General features: G+C 29.4%; 1 protein-coding gene across 1 annotated transcript; it reads left to right on the forward strand.

Moving 5' to 3' along the window:
* Window positions 1–14,237: 14,237 nt before the first annotated feature.
* LOC131005476 (protein SHI RELATED SEQUENCE 1) lies at window positions 14,238–16,085 on the forward strand. Its single transcript, XM_057932472.1, has 2 exons — window positions 14,238–14,930; window positions 15,606–16,085. The coding sequence occupies exons 1-2, from the start codon at window positions 14,636–14,638 to the stop codon at window positions 15,941–15,943; spliced, it is 633 nt and encodes a 210-aa protein (XP_057788455.1). The 5' UTR covers window positions 14,238–14,635; the 3' UTR covers window positions 15,944–16,085.
* The last annotated feature ends 7,793 nt before the right edge of the window (window positions 16,086–23,878 follow it).

Consider the following 23,878-nt stretch of genomic DNA (forward strand, 5'->3'; position numbering starts at 1 on the left):
TTATATATTAAAGTATTTTTTGAAACTATGGTGCCAACATTCAAAGAATTGCAACATTAATTCTAATTTAAATAATGACAGTATGATTTTTAAACCATGACAAAATGATACAGTTCTATAATTTGTTGGAATCGCAAATTCTTTAACTTTTTTCCATGACGAACTCATGCGAAATATATCACTGAAATGGTGAATTGTCATTATTTCACCACTTCAAAATTATTAATATTATTAAGGTAACAAAACAAAGGTGGCATTGTAATAGACATTTTTAAAGTCGTGATGTATTAATATAATCACTTCGTCTATAAAAAATAATTTCTTTTTACTAAAGATGTTGACAAAAATTAATTTCATTTTATTTTTTATATTTTTTTATCATATAATTAATTTTTTTTCTCCATTCATAATATAATTAAGTATCATTATTAACACTACTTTTCAAATAAAACTCATTCTTCACTCACAATACTAACTGTGTTTATTAAATTACATATGTAAGTATCTCAATTCAAACATGGGTTTGATTCACACTCCATGTTCTGAGTTACCATCCGAAAAGAGGAAAAAACAGAGTCTTTGTCTAAAGAAATGCGTTGAGAAAGGGCAGATGTATAGAACCTTTCAACGAGATAGTGCTTTTTCAACTCTCTCAAAATGGAATCTATTCCAAACGTATATGCCATGGTTCCTTACTTCGACAGGGTACAAATATCTAAATTTGATAAATAAAGAGATTTAAAAATAATTTTTTTTGATAAATTACATAACTAAATAAAGAAATTTAAAGACTGTGCGATGGAGGACTCGAACCACACATTTTTTTTTTTTGATAAATTATGGAGTATGAGTAAATAAATAAATTTAAAGACCGACGAATAACTCGAACTCAGAACATTAGATCTTAGACGCAAGACTGTTGGTTTTTAAACTCATGGAACATTAGCCGAGTTAAACCTATAGGGTGTGTTCACTTTAATGCATGAGAAAATGAGGGATAACAAAAATTTATGCCTTCAAATGTTTCATTTCTTTTCCCACATTTTACACAAAAGATAAGTTCACAATTTTTCCTTCTTTATTTTCACTTCTAGGAGGGATACTCATTTTTCCATCCATTAAAGTGAACGCACCCGTATAGTTTAATTGCCTATACATATTCATAATTTTCATTCTAGGCCACAAATTTTAAAATAGGACCTTCTATCAATAATTTTTTAAAAAATATAAATCAGACAAACTCTTATGTTCAAGAGTTAATTGTCTATAAATACATAAATTATACTCAGATTTTTGTTTTAAACAATATCTATTTTTTGGGTCAAAAAATACATGAACTTTTATATTTTTGGAATTTGACAAGAGCCCAAGGTTTGCTGGCTGATAACTTGATTATCTGAATTCCAATGGACAACCCAAAGGCACCGTTGAAAAGTCATTAACGTTATCTTTCTAAGTGGCATGAAAGTTGATATTATGAAACTTTATAACTTTTTATTTCTATAGACCATTTTTAATGATCAAAACCCAACAATATAAATATCATTAGAGAGTTATTGTCAAGATGTTGCATCGGTATATTTGAATTGTCTATCGAATTTCAGACAATTAAGTTATTGGCAAACGAACTTTTGAAGTCACATTAAATTCTAAAAGATTAAACATTTATGTATTATTTTGACCAAAACAATAGATATATTTAAAAATCAAAATTTAAGTTTAATTTGTATATTTGTAGGCAATTAACCCTATCTTTAAATATAAACTTCAAATTTTTATCACTTCCCCAATTATATTTCAACCTCAGCAGAAGACACACACATGACACAACCTAATAAAATCAACTATGTTTAATAATCTAAAAAAAATGTGAACAAGAGGCCACAGTATTAATTGTAGCCCATTAGATTATTGGGCCTTAGTTGTAATTGTTGGGCTATAACCCATTAAGTTATTAACTAGCATTTAATACTCCGAACTATCAATTTGACTATTCGAGGCCTTAGGTCACCTATAACCTATTGCATTAAATTTTGTTAGTGCTATTTCAAATTTAATTAATATTTCAATATAAAAAGAAAAAAGAAAAAAAACTTATATTTTTTTTCCCAGAAAAATGGAAACTCATTTATGGTTCGCATCACACCAAATTATGCACAAAAGTGATACTCCCTACATCCCAATGAAAGCGGTGCGCTTCTTTTCGGCACGAGATTTAAGGAGAATAAGATTGTAGTGTAAAAAATGTGTAAAGGTGTGTTGGGCCACATTGTTTGTACTATAAAATTATTACCAAAAAATAAAATGCACCACTTTCGTTGGGACGATTCAAAAAGGAATACACACCGCTTTTGTTCTTTACCGTTTATTATTATTATTATTATTATTAAGAAGGAAACGTTACATTTAAATTATTCCTAAGTTGAATTATTACTACTTCACGAAACTTCATTACAAGTACTTAATTTGATGCTACTTCTATATATGATGGCAATTAATTGTTCTTATATGTAACACATGTCATTAACCTGCGGGAACAATATAATCAAAGTTACTAATACTTGAATAAACTTAGTGCCAAAAAAAAAAAAACTTTAATAAACTTAATTAGAAGTTAGAGTAATTAAACTCTTAAATCGGCGTAAATCGTAATGTTCCTTTCGTTGAAGTGTAACTTTAATTTAGACACACATGGTTGATTATTTTATTTTGTATTTAAATTCGATGCTCGTGATTATTTATTACATTTATGTAAATATTTATTAACTATTTTAGTTTATTTGGTTAAGATCAATATAACTGCTAAACAAACTTCAATATCCAATTGTGTACACTTAATAAAACGAATAATCCAAAACTAGTAAATAACTACAATTTAAACTATATGCAATTAATTTATGATTTAAGGACATTGATGTGATTATACACTACAAATTTAGTGTGGATGAATAGTGTTGCACCAATTAAACATCATCATTCGGACAAACACCAACATACAAACTAATTAATGTGCAATCATGCAGGTAGCATGATGTGGGACGAGTCGAAGCGAGTGAAGCAATATATATAGAGAGATGAGAAATAAAAACGAAAATAAAATATTAGATAATATTTAATTTATTTGGTTGATATATTCATTTAAATTAATAGTGGGAAACGAGTTTAACAAACAACCGAATAAACTTTACAACATTCTTACTTAGGTTCGAATTTGGTGAGAGCGAAAAGTTCGCCATGTTAATTGAATACGAATTATTGCGTGTTATATAACTTATATTGATTTGTTCATAAATTTTATTGACTTGTTCGTCATATTATTTCATTTGTAGATCATATATAAACTGTTAGATTTGGGCCATAAATATCAAAGATTATATGGTCTATAATTTTTGACTTTACCGACGGAAAATTCCGTCGGTAATCGGCCAGATTCTTGTAGTGTCATGCGTTTGGTTTGGTGGATATGAAGATAAGATTGATATGACAGAGTTGGATTATTTAGTTTTGTATTTTGATTGATTGATTATGTGTAAGATAAATTGAATGCAAATTGAGAACAAATAAAACCAATAATAAATTTAGTGAAAGTATATTTAGAATTTTGCAATGGATTAGATGATGATTAAATAATTAATTCAATTTTAAGGTGATAGAAAATCATTTATCTGTATGCAAAATCAGAATTAATTTGATGAAAAATCAATAATTTATAAAGAAACAATGTACTCACATTACCATTTTGAAGAAGGAAACACAATAATTGGTCACTAATAGAAAAACATAAAATCTGGTCATTTTTTACGTTTTAGTGCCATTAGTGTCATCATATACTCAATGTTGTACGAATGATACTTATGGGTCATATTAGTGTCATTAGTGTCATATACTTATGTGCTGATATTATTTAAATAAGTACAGTTATATGACCATTTTGAACACTTCCCCGTATGGTTTAAATTATCCATTTAGGGTTTAGATTATCCATTAAAGGGTTCAAATTATCATTTAGGGTTTAAATTCCCCATTTAGAGTTTAGATTATCTATTTAGGGATTAGATTCTCCATCTAGTGTGCTGCACGAATGATATTTATGACCATATTAGTGCCATTAATGTTGTATACTCTCTTATGTAGTGCACGAATGGTACTTATGGCCATATTAGTGCCATATACTTAGACTTTTTTTTTCGGTTGGATTAGTGCCATATGTGCCTAACCCGTGCGCGAACCCGGATTCGGTCCGCCCTAATTAGGGGCAAAATAGTCTTTACATGTAATAAATGACCAGATTTTGTGTTTTTTCCATTAGTAGCCAAATATTATGTTTTCTTCTTCAAAATGCATGACTATTCCAAAAGCGCTCTCACACTGCAGCCAAAGGTTACTTAATTTGATATTAAACCCCATAAAAACACTGCAGCCAAAGGTTACTTAATTTGAATAAATTTTTCTAATTGATTCACCCACAAACTCATAGATAAATAGTTTGCATCCTTATAATTCCATCATACACATAACACATGTATTCATTTTTATGTGGAGATGCAAGTAAAATATTAATGTTACGTAGTTCACTAATTAATTAAGAATGATACATAGATACTCCTTAAAAATTCTTCAAGATCACACATATATACACATATTTAGGCACCTACTATATATGTCATATCCTTTCTTCCTTTCTTCTTTCTTTGGTTTTCGGAAGCCAAAAAGGAAGAATATATTAATGATCAACAATAATACAAGTGAAAGAATACTGCTCAATTAATAATGCCTCCACCCGAAACACATTGCTAGAATATTAATATTGCATTTATTTATTTCCCAATTTAAACAATCTCTAAGCTGGTAACCATAAATTATTGGTCGAATACCAAACCTTTTGGCACAGCATTTTCGTCTTTATTCAAACTTAATATTTTTGCAATAAAATAGACATTTACTAGCTCGGCTCATGTGTATCGCTCTTATTTAGAATTCAAGGCCCCCATTTTTGAATATCTCAAATACAATCTCATAGACATATTGTAATAAATAAAGACGGAAACTAGCCAATTCATAGAATAATTTTTAATTTATAATCTTGCTTTACCTAGAAAAAAAAAAAGATTAAAAAAACTACTTAAATTTGTTTGAGAGTAAATTTCTAGAAAATTCACAAACGATACACTACGCTAGATGAGTAAACTATACAAATGTTAAAAATCAAAATCGGGTCAATGTTGTTGTTGTTGTTATTTGTTTGTTTGTTTTTTTTTTTTTTATGAATTGCCATAATCGGGTTAAAGTTAGTGAAACTTTTAGCAATAAAATAACAATAAATATATGCAGCCACATTGTGACCACCCACCCACACACTAGTATGATAAGGAAAATCTTGATTTATTTAATTTATTTTTTAAAATAAAAATATAATTTAGTTATTTTACTATGTTCTTTACGTTGTACTTATTTATTTATTTTTTTCACTTTTTAATTGTTTTTAATAAAAATAAAAAAGTTACCAAAAAATTACAAAAAATAATTACAATGTAGAGAATATGATAAAATAACTAAATCTTATTTTTATTTTAAAAAATAAATTAAATAATTAAATTATTTTTTATTTAGGTAAATTGTGGGTGACCACAACTTGGCTGTTTAGCATTACTCATAAAATAAACCCCTTATTTATATAGCATGATTTGAGTAGAAACATATATATGCACCGTGCTCTCTCTGACTCTCTCTCTCTAGATCTCCTTGTCTGATATTCTAAAATATTTGAACACACCTTTTGGTCTACGATTCTAAAAATCTTTGAACAAGAAGGGGACTGTCTGATATTCTAAAATATTTGAACACACCTTTTGGTCTACGATTCTAAAAATCTTTGAACAAGAAGGGGACATTGTAGTACGATTGAGATGGAAAATGCAAAGAATAATTGAGATGGAAAATGCAAAGAATAATTGAGAAACCAACGATGCTCACAAAAAAATAAATATTGAGAAACCAACGATAGCGTTCGGACAAACGAAATTGACAGTGGATGGGTTTTGATTTTATGTTTGAACTTTTATGAATATATGTTATGCGAAAACATGTATTGTAACTCTCAAAGCGCTATTTATAATTAAATCAATCAGTTATAAATTAAGCCGTAATTTATCCATATTAAATTGAATTTTATTAAACAAAAGAAAAAGAAAACCTAATAATACCCTTGCAAGCACAAGATGCAGCTAAGGGCCAAGTCCCATGAAAGCTTTTTTCAGGCAAACTCAATGAAAAAATTCTGAAAAAAGGAAAAATAGTACTTGTCTAAGAACATGATAACAAAGAAATAAAAATTAACGACAGAAGTAATCATGGTCCGTGCTTCAGACTAACCATCATTCAGGGCAAAACCACCATCCATCATTAAGCAAACCATATTGGTATTCCTATCAAATAATGTCTAAAAATATTGTCGCTATTGATATTGATATTTGTTATAAAATATTGTGATGACGAAATTGATCTCAAGATCTCTACCAGAGATGGTAGAGAAGAGTCTTGTCGTGCCTCTCACCTTTGTGACTTAAGATAGATCACATTGGTCAAACCTGAGTGAGTTGATGACAACGTTTGTTTACAAATTAAAAGGGGAGATGAAGTTGACTTATACATATGATAAAGTGAGAAATAAAATATAATCGAACTTAAACGAGCATATAAGTTATCGGAAATCTTGATTTGAATTACAATTATAAAATATAAGTCATCGTAATCTTGATTTGAATTATAATATTTTTAATACCTGGTCATTGTCATCTAATGATAACTTTAAAAGAAATTACATGAGATATCCTTATACAATCAAATAAGTCATCCGCAGAATTACCCACACACGGGTGAAAAAATAATCACAAAATCTTGGGTACATTCGTACAACCGAGTTGACCCACATCCAGAATAGTTTTATTTATATGGGTTGGATCAGGATATGGGTTCAAATTAGAGTGTGGGTCAAAGTTTAAATGAAGGTGTAACCCGATTGTACGGTACACTCGAGTGTACCCAAGACCACCTCAAAAATAATTGTACCTACGATGCACTATTCATACAAATATGAGAAAATTACATCGCACGCAGCGAAATTGAACGCCCAGAATATCTCACATAAGAGAGTCTTTAGGTACCTAGCTCTCACATTTACCACTTAGCTTCTCATTGGCATCTTCTAATGATAACCGCACATTAACTTTTTTATGATTAAATATTGTACAAAATATCATTTTTAAAAATTTGAGGTAAATAGAAATTGTACAACAAATCCTTAAAGAATAAGGAGGTTACATGATTGACTATATGCATTATTGAGTATTTTTATTTCTCTAATTCCACAAATTTCATGGGATAAGAATCAAACAAAACTAGTTTGAATAATAGAAATAATCAAGGATTTTGATATATCGGTTCAAAGTTTAAATCCATCAAATTAAACAAAAGATTAGTCTTACTAATTTGATCTATCAAAGCTAATCCTCTAAGGAGGTGTTTGGTTTGATCAATGAGATAGATAAGATTGATAGCATACGGGTCAGGATCTGGATACGGGTAAACACGGATGTACGGTACACCCATGTGTACAGAAGATTTTGTGTTAATTATCTATCTACATATAAATAATTCTTTATTTTCTTATAAATTAATTTAATAAGTTTTTTATTTTAATTTATATCCCTCTATCCTCTATAGGGGCGGAAGGGCCAAACATACATACATTAGAGAAAGAATCACTGCGAGTTTTTTGGGGGAAAGACGAGTTGGTCATTCATTCACATTTGAATGAGGTGAAAATCTGTCAGACTCTGACTAAAAGTTAATTTGAAAATGCAACATACATTTGGAATTCCTTTATTTTCCCCATAATTTATAGTATTATAGTATATTTTTATCAAACTTAATTATTCGGTTTCTACTGTTTCAAAAGTTGCTGATTTGAAAGCAAATAGTTGGCCGTGTTACACCACCAACAACCAATGTCGCCACCTCCAATCATCACCCTTCTTTTTATCTCTCTCTCTTTTTTTTCTTCGCCTCATCCCAGCTTTGAATTTATACTGTGATATGGATATGGACCCAATATTTTTGCAGAGTCGAATTGTTTCGAATAATTTATTTCAACATCTGTGAACCAAGTCTTGTCATTTTAGATATAGTTTAGCTTCATTTATTTATTATCTCCCGCATTTATGTATTTTTGGTATTGTCACACGTATCGTTTTGGACTTCTCCATCTGGATATAAAATGCCGTTTATTCAAATTTGGGATTATAATATATATATAATTTTTAAACAGTTATAATACTTTAATTTTGTGTTAATAAAATTGCATCACTTCATAAGTGCGTAAAACAATGTGGTTCAGTTCTCTTCCATTTATTTTAATTAATTTAATTCATAATACAATTTTTATTTACATAATCGATCTTCCGTCTCATTAATGAAGACGGAAAGCAACTTATCATTCGATTACATTCGGAAAGCACTTCTACCTTTTCTATAGTTCAGGTATTCGTAATAATTCATTAATAGAGCTGAAACCACTTCATATCAATTATTGATACCAAGGGATCATTTATTTTGTACGATTTAAAATATTTGGTTGATTTTTTTTTCTTTTTTAATATTATGATTTCTTTAATTTCACTATTTTAAAAAGATACGAATCAAACAAAACTAACTCAAATAAAAAAAATAGTTATTAAAGGTCTTGAGTATCTTAAAATTTCAATACATCTTTAATAAATAAAAAATTAATCTTTTTTTTTGTCTATCTAGATTAATCATTAAAAAGAAACGTTCCCCCTTTTTTTTCTTTTTGAGGGAAAAAACGCCCCTAATTGTATTTGCACATTTGGGGATTTTGATCAATTGTGAAAATCTCATTATACACACTCAACGTCATATTTTTTTTTATATTGTGTTTATTCAATAATATCACCATTTTCAATATCCTCCAACTAAGATAACAAATTTATTATTAACAGATTAGCTGAGATATTTTGGACCGCCATTTGGACGAGGCTATATATATTTTTTAAATTACAAGAGGTATATGAATATAATCAATTATGCAACTCACGCACCGGCGGAACCTCACCACCACCCAAATGGTAGGAAAACATCACCGCACGCAGGCGAAACGCTCTTCACGTGACACTTCAACACCAAACAATCACCGTACGCAAGCGAAAAGTCATGCGTGTGAGACTTCAACACCAAACAATACAACACCGCACGCAAGCGAGAATACAACACCACTTTGGGTGCCTCAACTTTACCACTAGAGCAAAGTTGAATCCAAAATCTCTCATAAATATGTGAATCTTTGGGTGCCTCAACTTTACCACTAGAACAAGGCCTCATCGACGATGAGGCTATATATATGAGCGGCCCTATTGGCATAGATATATATCCCTTAATTTCTTAATTTTTCTTTCTTCTTTCTATGCTTTTCTTTGTTTTTGAAATTTAATTTTCTTGACAATGATACTTTCAATCAGTATTTGTGAATTTGCATTAAATAGTGTGTAAAACTGGCGAAAGAAATATATATAGTGTACCTAAATGAAAATTTCAGGAATTTACACTTATATATCTATCAATTAATTACATATAAGTCTCTCACTCTAACCGCAATATATATAGCTGATAAATGATCTTATATAAAGCCAAGATCCCTTTCGTTTTCTTCCTTGTTTGTCGTGCGCGCACAGTCGATTGTATTTATTTATTTGTTTGCTACTGTATATTTTTCGACATATTGTTTGGTACTGTTAGGGACCCCAAATTTAAATTTTCTTAAGGTTTTTTATTTCGACAAATTCAAGAATAGTTAAAGGATATTTTGTCTATTGACACACATATATGCACTACATATTTATAGAAAAATCCTATTAAATTAAAGCTATTCATTGATATATTTCCGGCCGGGAGCAGCTAGCTATACAAAAACTGAGCTACACAAATTAAACGAAATTATATTTCGATTTTGTCAATGTTATTATATAACCTTCCTTTTTAATCTACGAGTTTCCAATGGCTTTCCTTGACTTTGGGCAAAAACAAGGATGAAAATATTTATTGGAATTTAATTTAATTATAAACATATTTATATTTTGCTTTATGATGATATTAAAGGGCGCGCACATATCGGTATTAATTGATATAGTTAAACATAATTTTTTAGATATTTTCAACATTTCTCTGATATTTACAAAACCATTACCACTTTTTTGATACATTTCTATATTAATTTGCTTGAAATTTGTGTAGCTTAGTTGATGGCTATCGATTTATTACCAAAAATTTGATGGATTTTTCATTCCCTCTCTATCTATAAATACTTTCTTACCATGCATATGTAAAATCCATATATTATATATAGGATTAATTGACTACAAATACAAAAATTATACTTAAAATTTGATTTTAACTAAATCTATTTTTTAATAAAAAAATACGTACATAAATTTTTATTTTTTTGAAGTTAGACCCGAGTTTAAAGTTCGTCGGCTAATAACTTGATTGTCTGAATTTTGATGGGCAATTCGAAGGTACCGAAGGATTCTAACTCAGGTAAAAGTTTTTCCCCTCCAAATAAATATCAGTCATATGATACATTAAAATAATATTTACAAATCAGTATAAGATCTCACCACATATAGGATCTCATTGGAACGCTCTCATGTGTGTGTATGTGTATATATATATATATAGAGAGAGAGATTTCATGGACAAATATATTTTTGGAGAGGATGGAGAATAACAAACATTTCAAAAAATTCGAATAAACCAACATAACCCATGAACAAGCGTATCTAGCAAATATGGTGAAAATTTCGCCTTCTCTAAGATTTGGATCTAGACCAAAATGCTTATTCATACGATACATTGATTTGTTCATGAAAATTATTGAGTTGTTCGCTATTTTTTCACGTATTCTCTATTCTCTATTAGCATTCTCCATGGAATCTCTCTCTCTCTCTCTCTCTCTCTATATATATATATATATATATATATATGTATATATGAATGATCATATATATTATGAGAATGAGACTTGATATGAATAAGCAAGTATAGAGGATTAAATAAGTTGTTGGTAATGTATGAATAACCATGGCAAAATTTTCACCAATTAACTGAATTGTAGTTATTCATGCATTATAAACAACTTATTCAACACTATATACTGATTCATTCGTTATTTTCATTTTTCATGAAAATAGTCATTATCACTATAACTTAACCATATATATGGCTCGTTTGCTACGTATCATGAGATAATACATGATATCTTTGACTGTGATATCTATTAATTTATTAGATATTAAAATTAAGTTTGGTAAGATATATAAAAACGATGTTACGATATTACACCTCCTAGGTGTGATACAGAATCCAAAAGATATATATAGACAATATAGTAAATAACGGGCCATTAATTTATAAAGGCTTGATTTTTTGAGCACACAACATATTAAGGTGTTACAACCTATATATATCTATTCTACATTTATCACGCATAGCAAACGAGCCCTATAATTAATTTATAGTGAGAATGCTATTTTTTGTGAGAAGTTAGAATAATGAATAAGTCAATATATAATGTTGAATAAGATAATATATAGTGTTGAAAATTTCTCCTCTAAATAAATATCAGCCATATATGATATATATCAACACATATAAATCAATATACGAGAAATCTCATTGTAAATTTGTAACCATATACATATATAATATTTACCCTATTTTCCGTACTTCATTCATTCATTCACGACATTGTGCTATTTAGAAATAGATATCAATAAAATTGAATTGTCACGTACATAAGTTTTGTACTACCTTAACTCATAATATGAAAGATGGTTAAAATAGAAATATCCCTTTTCATGAATATGTACCCTTTTGATGCATGGTTCCAACCTCCAACTTCCAACTTTAATTTTTATTACTATGGGTTTTAGGCAACCCAATAAATTACCAAAATAATAATAATAATAAAAAGAAATAATTTTACCACGTACGTACATAAGAGGTGGTCGTCATGATTACATATTTATCCATGTACACGTTAATAAGGGCATCCAAAATGTGATTGCGTGTCAATGTGGAGATACGTATTTATCACGTACGTACATACAACAATAATTTTAATTCAATTATTAAATTTTACCAACTTTATCCAAACTGCACTACTCTAGTATTAATTAAGATGCCCGCCGACTGTATATATTTTTTTAATACATACTAGTATGTTTTAGAAACACTACTTAGTTTCGACAGACCAAAAATTAACGTATTCATCAGTAATTACAAATTTCTACTACTAATTAATGCTTATGGTTTAATTTACTCACGTTTCAAGTAACTAACGATAATGATAAGGTTCCCTCAGAAAAAAAAAAAGAAAAAAAAAGGACAACAATATTAAGGGTTAATTGAATTTTAATTGTATTCCAGTTTACAATACAAAATCAAACAACGTGACATCCACAATTTGTATAGTTTACAATATATAAGTTTAATTTATTTTCGATCAAAATAAACTGGCGTAACTGTAAGAAAATTATATATGGACCAGTACATGTGAAAAAATTGCAATGATATCATTTTAGGAGGTCAAGATCCACATACATTTGGACAGCTACGCTAGCTTTGTAAATTCTATCAAATTTCAATCGATGTAAATTTTAAAATTTATATGTGTTGTAAATAAGTAAATGTGTGAAAGTGTATTGTGTGCAAATATTTCGGCCAAATTAAAACTATCGTGGTTGTCAATAAAGTGCATGTGAACTGACTGTTCACATGAAGAAGTTTCAAAAATGTCGTTTAAGATGATCGATCGATAAGACAAGTTCACAAGTATTTGTTGCAGCAGTCACACAAACTTAGTTTTTCTTAATTTTGATTGATGTTGTAAATCATCCAAATTATAAGACACCCCGGCGCATTCATCATAACTAATTAAGCTATAAGTATAAATAATAAAATTCCAACCAGCTATTAATTCATAAATTTTAAGGCCTCATTTGGTTTGACAATATGAGATTGATATGTTTATATTTGGTTACACGCATTAGTTTAACCGCTTCATAAATAAATTATGGTAAGATAATGAAATTTTGGTACTTTATTATATTAATTTATGGGAGGGTGAAATTATGACATTTTAATATGTTAATTAATTAATAAATTTTGTAATTATGATTCGTAATATCCCACACCTAGGAGATGTATAATACATATTGTGTCTTGTTTTATAAAATGCCTAATATTTTTAAACAAACTTGATATTAATTAAGTATTATATGCATATTATACATCTTAATCACTCATAGCAAATAAACATAGCTAAGCGTGTGTTTGTTTTTTATCCCTATAAATAGAAGGATAATATAATGAGGTATAAATTTATCACTTAAAGTGATGATCACATTTTTCATATCTTATTTGGTTTGAAGGATAATATATTTATCCACTCTTTACAAGGTGATATAAAATTATCTATTTCCCAAAGGATAAGGTGCAGCCCAAAAAATTATACAATTTGCCCGAATTTTTTCATACATCAAAGCAAACGAGATATAAAAAGGTAAATGTAGCTCATCATCCCTTCTTTATACCTCAAAGTAAACACACGCTAATTATAAATTGATGAACACTAATTGGAATGGTTGCATCGATCGTATGAGTACACATAATATTTTCCTACAGGTTGTGTTTTTAATGCCAAGATTTAAAAATCGCGCTTTAACTAGTAAGAAATAATATTAGAATACGCAATCAACCCTAATTAATAATAATGAAAACCCTCAACGTTACATCATGTGATATCTATGCGCAGGACTTTCTTATTATTAACGCTAGCTATTTTTTTCTGTGCGGTAAGAAGCCTTCTTTCTTCTTTTATGTATGCACAGTTGCCCACTTTCTTTCTAATTTGGAGTCACTGTTTGCTGCGTAGTAGTAAAATGTCGGAATCTCATTAATCACTGTAGCAGTCGTTTCCGTAGACAGAATTTAACGAGATCCTTGCATAAAAATAAATCTCAAAACTATTTCCAAAAGTTGTTCCCAGATAGAAAAATAAAAATAAAAATAAAAAAAAAGAAGAGAAAAGCTTCTTCAAAGCTGAACCCACCCCCCCACCACCCCCACCCCCCAAAAAGAAAAAGAAAAAAAAAAAAAAACAGAAACAAAGTAGCATGGTACACTTAAGCAGTGAACTCAAACTCACCAAGAAGAGAAGAAGGAGAAGAAGAAGAGCAAGAAAAAGCTAAGTATAAAGTTGCATCTCAAACTCCAACCTGAAAAGAAGCCCTATTTTTTCTTGAAAATGGATGGATCATTTCTTGTCTGAGGAAAGCCAGAAACCCTTTCCATTTCCCCAACCCTTTTATTTTTCAAAGTAATTTTGTTTTAGCGAGATGATCAGAAGCTATAGATCAAGAAAAAGAAACCCATTTCTCGCAATACTAGTGTAGCAAGAAAAAAGGAGAAGAATTGAAGGCCCCATCATTTTCTTCTCTCTTCCTTTTCCCCTCTCCTACTTTATCTCTCTCTCTCTCTCAAACTTTTTAATTAACTCCTTTTCATGATGAGGAGAGAAGAGATAGGCGTGATAAATAGCTCGTCGTCGTCTTCGAGCAGCAGGTGCCAAGACTGCGGGAACCAAGCGAAAAAAGACTGCGAGCATTCGAGGTGTCGAACCTGCTGCAAGAGCCGCGGCCTCCAGTGCCCTACCCACGTGAAGAGCACGTGGGTTCCCGTGGCGCAGCGCCGCCCCCGCCACAATGTGATGCAGCAGCACCACCAGATTTCCGCCACCGTCGAGCAGCTCTACCACGGCCCTAACCCTAAAAGATACCGCGAAAATCGAGCAGCTTTAGGTAAGTTATAAGCCCCCACACCCTCACCCTCACCCTCACCCACCCCCACCCACCAGAGAGAGAGAGAGAGAGAGAGAGAGAGTTTTTTCTTGACACACAGTGCACAGGATTTGGCAGATCCGTGGAGAGCAGACACAAACACGCACTAGAAATCAAGTGCAGTACTGATGATTTAATTTGGGGTTTTAACATTTGCATCACAAACATGTTCACACACACTATTGATCACAAACAAGTGCATCATAGCATCATTTGCTTGTTGTCCGAAAATCTTGCTGCGTGCAGCGTCACACTGTAATAAACCTCTACAAACCCTAGCTAGCTCACGCAGGCTACGGTAGAACACAGTGAAAATTTTCGATATGTATAATTTTGTCTCTTAAATTTATTGAATCCCCCCTTTTCTAAAACACTTTTATTTTTTCCTACTATACCCAAAAAATCAAGCTAATACCTACATGTATTTATAATTTTTTTTTATGATCATAAATATTTTTGTTTTTTCTGGAGAGGCTATTTACAGATATATGATCAATACATCAATGTAATTTTACATGATATATAGTGTCTTAAAACTAGCTCCTAGCTAGCTAGCTAGTTTATAACCTGGCTGCATCAATTATCTTGATTGAAACATTTCAAAATTTCTTTTTTTGAATTTCTTCTGGTAATTAGGGTTAGAAGAAGGGGATTTTCCCGGCGAGGTTTGTTTTCCGGCGATATTCCGATGCGTTCGGGTGAGCTCGGTGGACAATGTGGTGGACTCGTATGCGTATCAGACGTCGGTGAACATCTCAGGGCATCTATTTACCGGCTTTTTGTATGATCAAGGGCCGTCGGAACTGGAGGGAACCGGAAACTATGTCACCGGAGGGAGCTCTTCTGCTGCCATTGGGTTCTTGCAGCAGCCTCATTTTCTCAATAGTACTAGTGCTGCAGCTACTGGTACAACCCCCTCTCCATATCCTAGCTCTTTCTGCGCATTTACCTCTACTAGTTCACAGTTCTTCTAAAAAGGCCTAGCCTCAAAATATTGCAAAAAAAGAGAGAGGATGTTTTTAATTAGCTATTGAGAAATGGTGATCATGGTGATGAGAAGTTAGAAATAATTGTTTCATGACTTCTTATTTCTATAAAGATTTATTTCATTTAAAACCCCAATTTTAATGAATTTCTACTATATTTAAGGAATTGATCAAGAAAAGGGGAATTTGTATCCCCTTTTCGCTGGTTCATGCATATCCCTTACTACTTTTTAGTGTTTATTTTTTAAGACAAATAAAAGGAAATTAATCTCTTAGTTGGAGTCTGCCTAACTAAATAGATATATATATTAATCTTTTTTTTTTTTTTTACTGTTTCCGATGAAGAGTTGTTTGCTATTGTCTGTGATTTTTATGTATAAAGGTTGTGTGTGGTGTGTATGTGTGTGTGTTTCATGGAACATGTCATCTTGTGATCGATCCTATGATGTTTTGCTTGAGTGGTTAAAGAGATTATATTGTGTTTATATATGTATGGATAGTTTATTGATGACCATACTTTTGTTTTTGCCAGCTTAAACCTTTTGCCATAATCATCATAATATGTAAATTATGATTTTTATGTGTTTACATACCTATTTCCCACATTAATTTAGGACAACATGTATAATTACAAGTGTACATGATGCCTAGAGAGTGCTCTTCATATTCATATGATTTATGAATAATTTTGCCATGAAGAAAATATTGAGTCAGGGGATTTTTTAGGACAATAATTTATGTTGATTTGGAAATTAGGATAACAACTTTCGGACTTGTAAAAATAGGACACTAATTTTTTTTAGAGTAAAATAGGATAATAATTAATAAGCGTCGTAAAAATAGGACATTTCTGAGCCGATAATTGGCCGAAAAATATCCTGCGGATGCAACACTTATTAATTAGTGTCTTATTTTACTTTTTAAAATATTAGTGTCCTATTTTTACAAGTTCGAATGTTATTGTCATAATTTCCAAATCAATCTAAGTTATTGTACTAAAAAATCCTCGAACTCTGAAAATATTCATATTCTCGTTAAATATATACTAATAAGTAATTTGTCACACCTAATAGTTGTTGATATTAATTTTTAGGAACATTCTAGGCGCATGTGTCATGGTGAAGACATTGAACATAAAGATTCTTGGACCCTTAACATACTTTTTGAATTTCTAAGCGGCGAAAAGATTAATTGGTGGGCATCTTCTAAATTTTTTTGATGATGGCGACCTTAAGCAGAAAGCTATTTATATGATTATAATAAAATACATATTTAATTAAGTTAACTCTTTATATGCTAAAGAGACATTCACACTAGCCAAAGTAAAAGAATGATTCCCTCTTACCTAAAATTACACAAATTAAGAATATATACTTAGTAGTACTTAAGAAGATAAATTAATTGGAAACCTCAACTATACACAATGTCATCGTGCATATATAGATTCTATTCAACTCAAAGAATCAAGAAAAGAAAAGAAAAAAAACTAAAAATTACCCTAGCTAAGAATTAAATTATATTGTATTTTTAGTTGTTCTAGTGCATTCTATCTCACACCCTACTATACTTAAAATTCTAATATGACTTTCCGGTTTTAGTTCGTTTAAAAAACTCCGTTTATGGAAGGTGCAACAAATACTAAAAATTAACTTTAAAAGGAAAGGGATCCAAGAATTTAATTATGTTCTTTGCAAAGTAACTGGACATGGGGGTGGGGGTGGCAATCAATCAAGCTTTATGATTAATTAAATTAATGATGTCTTCTTTTTTATATAGTATGATTAGAACTTTAACATCTAAATAAATTAATTTGTTAAACTTAGGGGGCATCTTTTTCTAAAAAGGATTATTCTATAATTCGACTTTAACTTGGCCTATTTAATTTAATTCTGATATTTTGATCTTACTGCAGAGGGGATAATCATAGAGGGCAAGTTTTATAAGAATATGTACCCTTCTCGTACGGATGTCACGCGAATATAATGTTCTTTACACACACACAAACACTCTAATATTAAATATATACACATATGTATATAATTTTATACTATAATTTATGAATTTGATAATCCTAGTTGAACTTTATGAAATATGAGAAAAAAAATTGAAAAAAATGATAAAGTGGACTACAACGGTGATCACGATGGGTGATGACAAATGGAGTGTAGCATATACTATCATATCACTCCTATATATATATACATATATATGAAAGTTAATTCTGCAATATGCATTCATTTAATGTCTAGTATTCTATATGAGCGCCAGTACTCAAACTTCTAGTGAAACTTAAGTGGTTTGGTGATTTTTGTTTGATTTAATATTGATTTTGTACAGTAATATTGTGATGTGTAGAAATGAGGAATAGTTTGTTGGATTTGAAATTATGACTCATTCCTAGATTGACTGTTTTCACTGGCTTAGGGTTTTTAGGATTCTAGCACGTACATATACATATAAATATATATATGTACGTGCTTAAATATGTGGATATATATAGTGACGTAATTTTGTCCCTTTGGCATACAATTTGTGTATTTTTTTTTTTCCTTTCATGTTAGTTTCGTTTGTTGTGGTTTTAATTAATAATTAAAGCTGGTTATTAACATATATAATGGGATTTATAAATATTCTTTTAACTTATATTTGTTAATTGTACTATATAAAAAAATAACGACTAGCTAGGGGTTGATTGTTTCATAAATCAAAATTTATACTAATTTTTATACTTTCAGTTTCTAGTTAAAAAATGTTAACTAAGAATGATTATTTCGCAACCAATAAAGCTATTTAGACAACATTTGTCTAGACAACTACTAGTTTTTTAGATTAAAATCAGTTTAATCATTTTATTGAGTTGGATCGATTTTTTTTTTTTTTGTAAAGTTACAAATATGTCCTAATTTAATTTCCTCCATAATCTTCTTTAAATTTTATAGTTAACAATTCAAAATTCGATATTTGTTAATTATGTTTGAAATTTGTTTCTTTCAACAAGCATAAAATAATTAATAAATTAATAACTAATTTGGCATTATTTTGTTTACGAAAGTGTAGATATTGAATTGATATAGATGCATGGGATTAGGAAAATTTTCACTTTTGTTTACGAATTTCAAAATTGATAATTTTTTTATTCACCTCTAATAGGAAAATCAAAATAATTATTTATTTTCATTCTTATTATTTTAGTAATTTGATTTAGTGACTTCAAATTCGTTATTATTCGAACATTATTATTTTGAATTTTGAAATTCAAAATTTTAATAACAATCCCAAAATTGGTGGAAATTAGGTATAAGAATGAAAATAAATAATTATTTTGATTTTCCTATTAGAGGTGAATAAAAAGTAGTAATAGTTATCAATTTTGAAATCCGTAAACAAAAGCGGGGAATTAATTTTCCTAATCCCATGCATCTATATCAATTCAATATCTACACTTTCGTCACCCGCAACGCAACTAGTTTTCTGTTATCATAATAAACTATACTTAAACGCCTCAAAAAAAACAAAAAAACTATACTAAAAATACACATTTGAATGTGTACCCTGAAAAATGAGTTGAGGATCTATGAGAGAGAGAGAGAGAGAGAGAGATGGATACATCATGTCGTATAGTATTTAAAATTGCGACACAGATTTTCAGGGTTATTGGATGATATAGAAATGGAAAATCCTGATTTCACATATTAAGGCTTCTAATTAAATATTATATGTGTGAATTGTGTGTGTGTGTGCATATATAATTTATTAATTTATATATATAATTTTGTAATCATAAGTTGGTAACTGCTCCGAAGCGTGACTGGTAGTGAGGGAAAGAGGAGCAAACAGTACCACAGATTCATCACTTTTTTGTTCAGATATTCATCATAACAATTGTCCCTTCAAATCATTCTTCCCATTAATTTTGACAAGGATAAAAAGTTATATACGCCGTAGAAATTTGTGGTTATAAGAATACAGCATTTAATTAATTGTACAAAATTCTTATCTCTAATCCACTTTATTTACGAGTTGCTCGATAAAATTGTACAAGCTTTACTGTGTTCTGATTTACATGTTGTCACGTTAATTTATCAACACTGTGACAGAACACAAAATTTTATTCATAACGATATTTAGATACAGTGAAACAGTACCAAATTCTACTCTAGGCTAGGGTTGGATTTGGGATAAAGTTAATTAATTAAAAAAAAGGACAGAAGTTTTAATTTGGGTTGGTATTATTGTAAATAAATAATTAAATCGAGTTCGTTCCTCTACATATAGGTTAAGAAAAACAAAACCGTAAAATCATCGAATTTCTAGGGTATTCTAATTTACAAATTTATGATTATAAACTTGCACAGACATATGCTTATGAGTGAGCTAAAATAAAAACGCATTTTAGAATATAAAACATGAACTATTTTCAGCCTTTAGATCATCAAGATCTACGATACGATTGATTCATCCAAATTCATGATTCCGAGTTCGAATACCATTGTTAGTTTATTAATAAGTGTTCTATATAAAATTCATCAATTTTAGTTAGTTCATTAATAAGTGTTTATACTGTAGCCCTCCGGTCCCCGACGTGCATATATACAACTACTCAAAACTATATGGATAATTTGCAAATTGTATGTGGGGTGGGGGCATGCGCGTAACCGATTTGCATACCTCATATCATATACATGATTAATTAAACTATTAATTTGGTTTTTGGAGAGAAAATTCCAAGCACTAATATTTAATTAAAATGTAGAAAGCTACTTTTGTCGGTAACATTACAAATGCAATGAAACTTACGTATTGAAATATAAGAGAAAAGCTAATTGAACTTTAATCTTAGATAATGACGAATAATAACTTAATTATCAAGTTAATTACCTATATATGTCTTGTGACTATATATTTACACGTGTCGTAGGAAGTTAATACTGTAAATCAACGACAACCAGATTAACTATCTCTTTCAGGTCGTTAACTTAATTAATTAAACATGTGTATTTGGCTGACCAAATCCCTAATTAATTAGTAATTTAGCTCCAATGTTGACCTAAAATTTCATCATTTTTTTATTGTGAAAAAGCCTTTTACTTGATTAGGTTAACAGTGCCGAATCACCTAAAACAAAGTCGTGTGTGTATATATATATGTATTTAATTAATATAATTTTAAGCAATATTAATATTTCATAGGGATGAGGAAAAACACAGTGGTCCCAATATGTTTTGGATGAAAATAAAAAATATATGTCCTATGATCAGTGTGTCAAAAAATAGTTTTTGGATTAAAGAGATAAATAGGCTAAAAGTCTAGTGAGTTTTGGATATAGGAAAATGTGAAGCTAGAAGTCTAGTCGACTATTAGGGTGTGTTTGTATTCTATTGTTCTAAATAAAAAGACAATATAACCAGTTATAAATTTATTACTACTTAAAGTGGGACTATATTTCTTATATTTCCTTTGTTCTGAAAAAGTATACTTAATTTATTTGACATAGAGTTTAATAAATATTAGTTGAGTAGTATGTTGTGAGTAATAGATCAATTTTTGTGAGTAAAGTAATGATGAATCATATTGGTAAAATTGTAAATAAGTAGGATGAAAAATAAGGGGTTAGTGGTGGGGTGTCATGTTAAAAAATGAGTTGTGCATACTCTTGATACTAATTTGTTTTTGAATGATAATCAGTTTTTATAAGGTGGTATAAAATTATAGCATCATTCCTTAAATATAAAATTATACATTCCCAAGAAAAAAAGTATTGCTCATAATTTTATACGGCTTACTCAAATTGTTTATTAGGTCAAAATAAACAAGATATAAATAAAATTTATCCATTTATTATATCTAAAATCAAATGCACCTTTATTGTAAAATAAGTAATATTGTTATATATCAATCTTTGGAATTCATCATTTTGAATGTAATTAATATTTGATGGATCTTTTTAATTATATCTATATTTCAACTTCTTGTTTTATGGAGTATTTATATATTTAGCACAACCTAACTAGTTACAAGTAATAAACTTCAAAGTGTGCACGTGTTGACTTAGCGGTAAATGCTTAATGCCTAAGGCTTAAAGTTTTGAGTTCGACTCCACCGTTATACGATTTTTAAATTTCTTTATTTATTTTTGTAATTTATCAAAAAAATAAAAATAAACAAAAAATTAAAAATAAACCTCAAAATTCAGAAAGGAAAAAAAAAAGGAATTTAATTATGAGAGGAAAAAAACAGAATTAGGTCAACAGAAAGTGGACATGCAACAGAAACCTAAAAAGAGGGGAAGTGAACCCTAGAGATACATGCTATTTTGCCCTACAGTTAAAAGTTTACAGTTCCCAATGGTTAGAAGAGGAAATCTATTGGTCAATTCGGACCGCATTCATGGCCTAGTTCCTTATACCGCCGGACAAAGACCATTATTTTTTGTTTTAGGGTTTACGCATTTGGATTGAATTACTGTATATATATAATTTTGATTTTCTAAAAATAAAACAAAAATTATATTTTACTTTTTACAAAATACTCCTTAATTCCGTATTTAAATAAGTTCCATATGACTCAAAATTATACATATAAATGTATACACTTACTTATATATCATCTATCTCATTAGTATATCCTACTTTTGGACACAAGATTAAGAAGAGTGCAGTTATTGTATAAAGTGATTTGGTGAAATGTATTTAAGAATTATTTTAAATGAATTAGTGGGTTGAGCTTATTGTTGATAACATTTTAAATAATTAATTTTTTTATTAAAAAAAGGTATGAGACATTATTAATGAGACGGAGGGAGTATTTTTTAACTTTTAGATAAAGTGAAGAAGAATCAAATGAGAATTGAAAGGTTTAATTAAACTTTAAAATTTCACAATATAAAATTTAAAAGGGGATTAAAAAAACGCTACAAATATGACATTTATTTGAAGGCGGGAGGGAGTATATATGTGAAATGAGACTATTAACTATAAAGTTGGGTCCTTTTTCGTTGATAAATTTATCATGAGAGAATAAGTGATAACTATTAAAATTTCTCCCTTTAAACATATGTCTTTAATTATTTTTTTCCCCTTCGTTAACTACAAAAATAGAATTCTACCCTTTCACATTACTCTTTTTTACTCTAAGGATGGATAATATTATCCTCCATTTATAGTGTGATAATATTATCCTTCTTTGAAGTAAAAATGAGGGATGAGAAATAGTAGAATACTATTTTATAGAAAATGAGGGGAAAAAAGAAGAAATTTAAATGGAGAAATTTTTGTTATTCTCTTATTTTTTCATAATAAATTTATCAACCAAAGCGAACACACCCACAACATTGTTTATTCCAATTTAATTAAATCTATGGATCTAGTTGTGTAATTAATGCTCTCTATAGTTGTAGAAAGATTTGTGCAAATTCATGAATTTCATCTTATATCAATTACACGAGATTGAAGGTTTAACGAAACCAGATAAGTATCTAAAATACAAGGACGCAAACTCCAGTGCATTAAGATGCACGGTGTATTAATAAATTTTAAGTATGATTAATAAATTTTAATTGAAAATTTATAAATTCTAATTTGAGATTAGTGTATCCTAATCAGATAAATGCCCTGTACATCTCAATTTACATATTTTTTGTCAAATACAAATAGCAAGTAAATATATAAGGGAATAATGAGTTTTCGCGTCAATTGTTTGGTTTCGAAGTGATTTTCTTAAAGCCTATACCTTTACAAGTACGATAGGAAATATACAATCATAATTGCAAATTCAAAATGTGAAATGTATATTATCAAACACTGTAATTTTGTGCGACATTAATGCGTCCAATGAGCACATACAATGAAAAATGAACTGGCAAATGAAGATTTCAACAAGTGTTATAAGTACTATGTGTACTTATAGTCATAGAAAATTAATTAA

Source organism: Salvia miltiorrhiza, chromosome 1 (genome assembly GCF_028751815.1).
Source record: "Salvia miltiorrhiza cultivar Shanhuang (shh) chromosome 1, IMPLAD_Smil_shh, whole genome shotgun sequence".
Lineage (NCBI taxonomy): Eukaryota > Viridiplantae > Streptophyta > Magnoliopsida > Lamiales > Lamiaceae > Salvia > Salvia miltiorrhiza.

Excerpts from the sequence above, each read along its gene's own strand:
- LOC131005476 (XM_057932472.1), top strand. The coding sequence starts at position 14,636 with ATGATGAGGAGAGAAGAGATAGGCGTGATAAATAGCTCGTCGTCGTCT. Across the intron at positions 14,931-15,605 it reads CGAAAATCGAGCAGCTTTAG|GGTTAGAAGAAGGGGATTTT; the intron begins GTAAGTTATAAG and ends TCTGGTAATTAG.